The sequence below is a fragment of the Wasmannia auropunctata genome, unplaced genomic scaffold (genome assembly GCF_000956235.1).
Source record: "Wasmannia auropunctata unplaced genomic scaffold, wasmannia.A_1.0 LD335341.1, whole genome shotgun sequence".
Lineage (NCBI taxonomy): Eukaryota > Metazoa > Arthropoda > Insecta > Hymenoptera > Formicidae > Wasmannia > Wasmannia auropunctata.
The window spans coordinates 16,275-26,198 of NW_012027549.1; the positions used below are offsets into that span (position 1 = coordinate 16,275).

General features: G+C 37.1%; 2 protein-coding genes across 2 annotated transcripts in view; one reads left to right on the plus strand and one right to left on the minus strand.

The window, feature by feature from the left end:
• The first annotated feature begins 353 nt into the window (after positions 1-353).
• LOC105457208 (cyclin-dependent-like kinase 5) lies at positions 354-5,101 on the plus strand. The gene is made up of 7 exons (XM_011701730.1): positions 354-461; positions 754-842; positions 1,182-1,375; positions 1,464-1,551; positions 1,708-1,879; positions 3,049-3,260; positions 4,487-5,101. Exons 1-7 carry the CDS (start codon positions 425-427, stop codon positions 4,592-4,594), a joined length of 900 nt encoding a protein of 299 aa, XP_011700032.1. The 5' UTR covers positions 354-424; the 3' UTR covers positions 4,595-5,101.
• The window catches only part of LOC105457207 (T-cell immunomodulatory protein), a 6,119-nt gene continuing 1,235 nt past the window's right edge, over positions 5,041-9,924 (minus strand). Inside the window, exons 2-3 of the mRNA XM_011701729.1 lie at positions 7,966-9,508; positions 5,041-5,422 (exon numbers count right to left, since the gene is read on the minus strand). Of these exons, the coding sequence (XP_011700031.1) occupies positions 5,159-5,422; positions 7,966-9,486 (1,785 nt within the window). The 5' untranslated portion in view covers positions 9,487-9,508 and the 3' untranslated portion in view covers positions 5,041-5,158. The remainder of the gene's footprint in view (positions 5,423-7,965; positions 9,509-9,924) is intronic.

Genomic DNA, 9,924 nt, shown 5'->3' on the forward strand with positions numbered 1-9,924 from the left:
ATATATATATATATATATATGGACATATTTTGCATATAATTATATATAATTTATATAATAATATATATAATTATATATAAATGCATATAATTATATGCATATAATTATATATAATTATATATAACTCACCTAAATTGACCGGCGTCCATATTGCGACCACAGCTGTTCAAATTGCTAAAGGTCCGGTCAATTTAGGTGAGTGTATCACCAATCAGAAATCGAGCCGCTGGTGTCGCTCCTCTGATATTCAGGACCCTCCAGTTGGCGGCGCTGCGCGTCAGAATTCAATTCGAGTGTACTCGTCGTCACGTGACTCGCCGACCGCCGCCGCGAACGCCGCGCAGTGGCGGGAGTGGCGAGACACTGTGCGCGACACAGTGCGTGCGTGCGTGCGCGTTCCGCTCGTGGTGGCAGCAGCAAAAATATGCAAAAGTATGAGAAGCTCGAGAAAATAGGAGAAGGTGAGCAATCTGCGGACTGAGAATTGCGGAGGGGACAGACGTCGTCCGGCGAGACGTGGTGTAATCACTATCATCGTCGCTGTGCCGACGTGGTCGCGGTCGCCCGCGTCGTCTGGCGACTCGCCGCCTCCCCAAAGTGTGCGTCGCGCCTCCTCTTACACCCGCGGTGTCACCGCTACCCCCCCTCCTCCTCCCCCTCCCCCGCTCTTTCTGTCAACACGATAGCACGGTCGTAAAATACGCGCAATACCGTACGCCGATTTTCTCCGACCCGCTTTCTTCTTATTTCCAGGCACTTATGGCACCGTGTTCAAAGCCAAGAATCGCGAGACACACGAAATCGTCGCGCTGAAGCGGGTGCGATTGGACGATGACGATGAAGTAGGTAGAGCGCTTATCTCCGATTGTCTTGTCTCTTTCTCTCTCAATTCTTTCTTCCTCCTCGCACGAACTACCCCCCCCCTACCTCCTCCTCCCCCCCCCCTCCCCGCACCTCGTCGCAGCGTTCCCACCTGCTGCTGTTTTGCCGCGACACCGGCGTTCCGATTAATCTAATTAATCGATCGCTCGCGCGCTTTATTTATAAACGCCGGCGCTCTTGCCTTATTGCCTTGTCGCGTCGAAAATAATCACCCCACGATGAAGGCCGGCGGCAGCCTCCCTTGATTATCAGCGCTCGTCTCTTATCGCTCGTGTGATCTTTTTTACGTTTAACCGAAGGGTGTACCGTCGTCAGCCCTACGGGAGATCTGTCTTCTGAAGGAGCTCAAGCATAAGAATATAGTTCGTCTCTATGACGTGCTGCACAGCGACAAGAAGCTCACCTTGGTGTTCGAGCACTGCGATCAGGATCTCAAGAAGTACTTCGACAGTCTGAATGGGGAAATTGACTTGGACGTCGTTAAATCATTCCTGTGAGACGCGCTTTTTTTTTCTCGAAAAAAGTTCGAATGTACCACCATTAAGGGCGAGATTGACGCAAATTTCATGTTCCCTTTTCAGATATCAATTGTTGAGGGGATTAGCATTCTGCCATAGCCGTAATGTTCTGCACAGGGACCTCAAACCGCAGAACTTACTCATCAACAAGGTAAAAGTGCAGAAATTTTTATACATACACTTACATACGTTCCTGCGGAGACATTTTTATATATTTTATACATTTAGATATTTTTCTGCCCATAAAATTTGATAATTTATATTTATCTCATATTTGCCCATTTGAATTATAAATAATTATTTGCAGAACGGGGAGCTGAAGCTCGCTGATTTTGGATTAGCAAGAGCATTCGGAATTCCTGTAAAATGTTACTCGGCGGAGGTTGTTACATTATGGTACCGTCCCCCGGATGTTCTTTTCGGAGCAAAATTATATACAACGTCCATTGACATGTGGAGCGCCGGATGCATATTCGCTGGTAATTGTCCCACGATATATATTTTTTTCCTTAAAAAGGATTTAAGTGTCAGTTGACGAAATTTTTTGTAACCAGTATAATGTACAAATATTTCAAAATCTATTTGATCAACAGTTAAATGAATTAGAGGCTAATGAGAGTTTTTTGCGCGGAAAGTGAGGCGCAGTCTTGAAATCTTGTACTAATCTTTATTCCACACTTCAAAATTCCAAGATTCCAAGACTATATGCGCCTCATTTACCGCGTGAAAAACTCTCATTAGCCTTTTGTTGCTATTTAATTGACAATTTCGAAAGTTTGTTAATATTGTTTGACTATTTCATTAAGTTAAATTAAAATTTTTTTTAATAATTTGATACGAGGCCGATATACACAATGAGAGGAAAAAAAACGGTCAAGGCTAGATGTTAGTTGCTTGGCATTCTTAATTTTTAAATCTTTTAAATTTCAGCTATCGTAAATACCGCGCACCGATCATTTTCGGTCTTTAAGAATGCATTCATAACTTAACGCGGTGCTGAACACAGGTCTGTTTTATCGTGATTAATCGTGATTATTTTTAAATCTTCCAATTTTTTTTATTGATTTCACAAAATTATAAATTTCCAGAATTAAAATATTGACAATAACGGAATGCGACTACATTTGGATACAAAAAAAGAATTAAAAATTATTGGTTTCTGCAGTCAACTCGTGACATGTGCTGCGTATAAAAGTTTTAAACTTCGTACATATGCAATAAATAGTCGCACTCGGAATTACACGAAAAAATAATACTCTGCTTTATTGATGAGCCTGGGTGCTTTAGCATAAGAAAACGGAAGACCCGAAAATATTATTGTATGTGTGCGTGCGGCATTGACATAGCAGTAAACATCAACACATCTGACATAAACGTCTGCGCACTACATCAATATCGCACACATACATATACACAAATCATCGATAAAACAGCAACGCCACGGAGTTCGGCCGTCACTTCAGCATCACCTTAAAGCTGAAATAATATTATATACCTATTAAATTTTCGATTTGACGATTATGCTAACAAGCATCTCAAAACACTTAGAGAAGTGAATTTTTGTTTTCAAAATAAGTCCCTTATTGTTTCATAGCGCATTATTAGAAGATACGGAATAAAACATTGACATATCATCTTGATGTTGCAGAATTAGCGAACGCCGGCAGACCGCTCTTTCCCGGATCGGATGTAGACGATCAATTGAAAAGAATATTCAAAATGTTGGGCACACCGACTGAGGAGACGTGGCCAGATTTAACGACACTTCCTGACTACAAACCATTCCCACAATATCATCCCACGCAAGGGCTAGCGCAGGTTACACCCAAGCTCACTTCAAGAGGAAAAGACTTACTCCAGGTAAATCATCGTTTATTTTAACTATTGAAATATTAAGATTGCGAAACATAAATGCAGTTATATTTAGCATTTCCGATATATAAAGAATATATTAACAATATGCACAACTGCCGTGATACATATATATATATATTAATAAATCTAATAATCTAATAATATAATAATCTAACAATTTAACAAAGAAGGGGATGCAAAATAAAAAAAATATAATGAGACTAGAATAAAAATGATTTAAAATAGCATGAAAGTATAAATATAGCAAAAGATGAAAAAAAATTTCAATATACATGTATATATACACACAAAAGAAATAGTTTTAATGTTATGATTTGAAACCTTGATTTAAAGAGACTGAAAGTACGTATAAAAATTTGAAATATAGAAAATCGTTTCTCTAAATTCATTTTTTGAAAATATAGAATATCGAAAAATTATAAATTGTAAAAAAACAATCTTCTAGGGTTATTAAGGGGTTATGCCACCCCTGGGGCCTCAACATGATAACGTTTAGAATTTTTTTGTGAATAAATAGATAATTTTATTTAGAAGCTGTTTAGAGGACATTGTTGTAAATATATAAGAAACTAAAAAAAAATATTTTATATTTTTTATGTACAAAATCGACGCACTAGCCTACTTGTGGAATCCCTTTTTTTTCAGATCAGTGTACAGGATTCCAGGCGCACGGTTTAATTTTGAACAAAACAAAAAGAATTTTCATTATATACATATTAAAGTAAAAATACTATAGAATTACGTAGAAATTTTTTAAAATATTGATTTTTCTCGAAATGGCAGCTATTTTTACAAAAAGTTCGTATTTTTGTCGATACAGGTCTTTCGTAAAATAGCTGCCATTTTGAAAAAAATCAATATTTTGAAAAATCCCTACGTACTTTTCTAGTTTTTAATATGTAGATAATGAAAATTCTTTATATTTTGTTCAAGATCAAACCATATGCCTGGAATTCTATACACTGATTGAAAAAAAGGGATTCTACAAGTGTAGGCCATTTTGGACATAAAAAAAATAAAAAAATATTTTTTTTTGTTATATATGTACAATAATGTCTTCTAAGCAGATTTTAAATAAATTTATTTATCCACAAAAAATCCCCAAACTTAAGATATATCATTTTAAAACCTCAGGGGTGACATGACTCTTTAATAAATTCTTTGTTTCAAGCCCTGGATCGTTTTCGATTATATGACGTTCTGATTTGTAGAGATTATTAGTGTGTAATCCGGCTCTACGGCTGTCGGCGGAGGAAGCGATGGCACATCCATACTTCAACGACTTGAACCCTGCCATAAAGAACGACCGATGCCAATAGCGAGCCATCCTTCTTAGCTTAAACCGACTGAAAGCATATTATGGCGCATACGATGCGCAGCGACCAAAAAGTGGAAAGGAAAACGCTCTGGCAATGATCGTTTGTTAATACATGCATACATACATAGATACACACACACACACATGCGCGTGTGTGCGTGCGTGCGTGTATGTATTGTGTATGTATACATCCATGTATATGTATATTAAGCGCTTGGACGAGATAATCGCCTCCCCCCCTCCCCTCCGCGACAAGAAGACACCGACGAGTCATTTTATAATAATAAGGAAGAATCGATAAATCATTAAGTTCACTTTGGCGGCAACTTCTTCGTATCGAAAGTAAAAAATTCCACGGTCAGCGGAAGGAAAAGAACGCGACACATTTCGTACACTGTCAAAGTCGCGAGTGATGAATATGAGAAGATTTTATGCGAGTGAGTAGGATATTATATAAGCGCGATTTATTTATTATTAAATTATTCTATCAATAAACTGATATCTTAAATAAGCCTTAATTATTAATCTTATATCCCGCCTTTTCCCCCCTATTGTATTCACTTTTCTACATCGCGTCGAAATGAAATCTGTGCGCTTCTTGGAGCCTCTCGATTTTGTCCTCTCTCCTCTCCTTCCAATACAAACCGAGAATCAAAGACGTTATTAAAACGCAGGTGCCGGATAAGGCGGCCGCGCTCAGTAAGATTAACTTGCTGGGCGTAACAAATAGTTGAGCCTTCCATCTCGATGGTTCGGCAATCGGATTTGGTATCACGACCATCTGCGAATTAGGAATAATCTGCGGCCATTCTCGCGACTTGCCGCCAACCTGAAAGAGAAAATATATATCTTTAAAATATTCTACGTCATTCGAAATTTTATTAAAATCGAGTTATACCATTTATCGTAATTAATGTTGGATTTAGTTAACTGTTACGTATGTTTATCATTATAAATTATAATCCTACTTATAAAACAAAAACTGAATATCTTTAATCTTATGTAATCCTAGCTGCATACTCTGGAATCTCTGAAACTTCAGTGAAATTTCGAAACTATTATTAATAAAATTTATTAATAAAATTAATAAATTAAACGGTCATGGTCGCTTTAGAAAAAAAGTTAGGAATTTTTTCAATAGTCTGCAATGTCAAGAACGTCAGTTATTGTTAGGCTATACTAATGATGTGACTGTTAAATTAATCTGGGGTTTTTCAAACCTTAATGTGATTATCCATAAATCTCTTTTTACAAATATAAGTAAATCTTATTCGTTTTATTTCGAGTTATAATAATAATAAATTTATACCTAAAACAATATCTGATTTTTTAATATTCTAACAGTGATTATTAAAGACGTATTTGAATTAAAACATTTAATCTTTTATATATTAATTATTTAATTCGTTTCATTAAATATAAAATAACCGCAATGTCGGCGCCAAATTCTTATTTTTATTCCTATTTTTATTTTGTATTTGTTTCAAGAATCTTTACTTGTCCGTTTAAAAATCCGATATATTTTTATAACTTTTCCTTAAATATATTACTCTCAAACAGTGAGTAACAATATACATAATAGATATTTTTTTTGTAGCGTTACCAGGTTTGCTAGATTTAAACTCAAAATCATTGAAACATAACATATATTATACGTTCATAATTGTTTATCGTTGTGGATATATAATGTATATATAGAATGAACATTCGTAGCTGCGATAGGAAAGATGCTATGTTCTCAAACCTAAACTTAATACTCCTACTGGAATATTAAGATCATTCAAGCAGTTTTGAAGATTTTGAAAAATTCATGTTTGAAAATAAATTAAAGGAAAGTGAGTGATTTGTAATTTCAATTTAGAGTTCTATTTTTCATGCGGAAGAAAATAATGATGAATGGAAGCTTCAAGCAAAAACTCATCGATCATTATTGTATACGAAATATACAGGAAATTTATACAGAATCATGTAAATAGGTTTTTTTTTATACTTTGTGCTATTCATACTTCGTCATAAATAAACGCATCATAAATCATTTTACGTTTGTATTTTTTTTAACATAAATCTTAATATTTATATCTGCCAAATCGCCCAAAAATATAAATATGAAAACTATCATTTTATGAGTCCGTAGTTTTGTTGATATTAATTGAAATTTTAAATGTCAAACTTTTGTTAGCATAAAATGTGTCTTTTTAAAATCGAAAAATGTTTTGTTTATTTCTATTAGCAAAAAGCTTTTTTTTCAAGCAACTACAGTAAAATAATGAGTTTTTCTTGAATTAAAAAGTAATTAATATTTTTAACGCATATTTTTCGGTACTTATTATTTTAGATTACTTTTGAGTGAATAAATGTATTTTTTAGTTTATTTACGATTGGTTGAAGAAAAAATTAATCACAACACGATATTTTTTCGATTTTTACTATGAAAAGACTGGTGGAGGTCTCCCAGACCTCTGCGTGGTAGCCATAAAAAGTGTATAGTCAGAGTTAATTCATACTACAGGATGGGTACTCAGATTTTGTAAAAGAATTCCCTGAAAATTCTCAGATTTTCCAGGAAGTTTATTCAAAATTCTAGATAAAATTAGAGAATTTCTCAATACAGCTTTAAAATAAATTAGGCACTGAGAGTTTTAATAACGTATAGAACTTTGATGCGTGAAACAATTTAATCTTTTCATATGTACAATAGTTACATCTCCATACAAAATTTTTCGAACGTAACAAAAGATTTTGTATGGAGATGTAACTACATATATGAAGATTAAATTGCTTCACACACCAAGTTCGTTATTAAACTCTTAATACCTGATTTATTATTTCTAGATTATCGTTTTCTAGATTAAAGAGTTTTCATATATTATATGTCAATTTTAAAATAAATCAACTTTCAATATCAGGGGCCTTCGATATGGGGCCACTTTCTAAAGGGATAAAATTAAATTTAAAAGTAAAATTCAAAAAATTTCCCTGAGCATTAGTAAAATTCCATTGGGAATTCATGATTTTCAAGGGTAAAAATAAAATTCCCTGAGAATTCCAGGTTTTCTCGGTTTTTCCCGGTAGTACCCATCCTGTATTAGTGTAATCAACAGTAATTTTGATTATTAGTACATAACTACACGAAGAGAATTTTTTTTTAAATTTAAAATCATGTTAATTGTGGAACAATATAGTATTTAGGCAAATTTTACTGTGCACTACAATAAATTTTACTGTAAAATCTTATTGTAGTGCACAGTAAAATTTGCCTAAATACTATATTGTCCCACAATTAACATGATTTGCAGGGCAAATTTAAAAAAAATTCTCTCCGTGTATAATAATAGTTTTAAAAGTCAAACGCTTCTACATTTTCATACGTACCCCTATCGTGAGAGCGTCCACAAAATTGGGCGTTCTTCCGAGACCGAAGGTGGTGTACGGCAAATTAAGCGAGAAATGTGCACTCTGGGGTAACTGCGCTGCGATCGCGTTGCGAGGACTACCATCCTGCGTGGTGGTTCTGTACGCGATCGACGGCCCCGGCAGATTGGTGCCGTAGGTTCTCTTCTTCTTACCGAGCGAACCCGGCGAGATGGGATACATGCTGTTGGTGCGTCCGGTGAGCACCATCACCTTGACGAAATTCGCGTCGTAGTCCAAGCTGTTCTTGAACGCCGCGGTGCGATAGATGCTGCTCGCCTTGTCGAACTCGACCAGGATCACGTCCAGGATGCCGTCCTGATAAAAGTCGTAAAACACCGCCATCGCGGTCTCGTTGTAGAACGGATTCAGTGCCTGCCATTTGACGTCGAAGGTGCGATTGAAGCCGGCGCAGTTGTTGTTGCACGCCACATTTTGCAGCAGAAACGACTGCGCCTGTTTTGTCGACTGCAGAGTCGCCAGCAAATCCGGATAGCCGTCCATGTTGAAGTCACCGCCGCGCAGGGTGATGGTCTCCGTGTAACGATGGCCGTTCGGCTTCACGAAGCCCCACAAGACGTTGTTGGGGTCGCGGAAGTTCACTCGCAAATTGTGCCAGCCATTCAGGTACATCATTATCGTGCAATTGCTGCAGGCCTCGTCGAAGCACAGCGGCAGGAGGAGGGCCATCTTGCCGGTCAGCTCGACGTCCAGATAGAGAGTCTGTCCGATTTCCCCCTTGAAGTGTTTGTCGATCGATATATTGTACGGAAGTTTGATCTCGTGGGAAAACTCGAATCCCTGTTCGGTGCCCAGCCATATCTCGAAGGACTTCGTCGTGGTCACCACGAGGTCTGACAAAAAATCGCTGTTCAAGTCCAGAAAGGCGTTGGAGTGCGGACTTCTCACGGGCTCGTGCGACACCGAACCGTCCTTGTCTCGCATCTCGACGGTACGCGGAGTGGTCCTGTTCTCATTGAACACCCAGAACACCCTCCTGTTATCCTTGTCGACCCCGAAAAGGTCGATTATCATATCCTGATTGTAGTCCAACGCCAACGGCTGGTCGTGCATCTCTATAAGGGGATTCCATTCGTCGCTGCAGTTCAGACGGCCGTTACCGCCCCACAGTATATGCACGTAAGTGAGCTCCTTGTCACGGTTGAACGTCGTCACCAGGATGTCCATGAAGACGTCGCCGTCGAAGTCACCCGGCACCACGCTGGTTACGTGATCCTTGAACGTGCAATTCAAGCCCAGCTTGGGCCGCAACAGGGGCTCCTGCTCAGCCGCTAGGAATATCTCCACCGTACGGCCGTCCTTGCGCAGCATGAACACGTCTGTCAGCTCGTCGGAATTGAAGTCGCCGAACGCCGCCGGCATGCCGTCCAGCTCGTTTCCGAACACGGCGGGTGTTATGTCGCTGCATCTCGTCACGGAGATAAGTGCAACGAGGTGGACAAATGTTCGAATCCACAGCATAATTCACATTCCAACAAATAATCTGCAATAATGTATCTTATGTAATTATACGTGTCTTAAAAGTACAAGAAAATTTAAAGGAAAATGAATCCCTTAATTTAAGAAACAAATATGTGGGAAAAGGAGCTGTTAGGAGTCGGCGCGGAAAGTAGTGCTCATTTATATGGTTTTTAAACCATAATATATATAATATTATGTTATAATTATATTATATATATATATATATATATATACATATAATAATATAATTTATATTATATAATTAATTGCATTACACTGAGGATGGCTCGAACGGAGTGTAAGATTTAATGTATTGTTGATTGAAATTATATTTTATATATATATATATATATATATATATATAATATATGTATATATATATATATGGTTTAAAATCATATATATACATATATACTGAAATTATATATATAACTATTT

Excerpts from the sequence above, each read along its gene's own strand:
- LOC105457208 (XM_011701730.1), top strand. The coding sequence starts at position 425 with ATGCAAAAGTATGAGAAGCTCGAGAAAATAGGAGAAG. Across the intron at positions 1,552-1,707 it reads AGAACTTACTCATCAACAAG|AACGGGGAGCTGAAGCTCGC; the intron begins GTAAAAGTGCAG and ends AATTATTTGCAG. Across the intron at positions 3,261-4,486 it reads GAGGAAAAGACTTACTCCAG|AGATTATTAGTGTGTAATCC; the intron begins GTAAATCATCGT and ends TCTGATTTGTAG.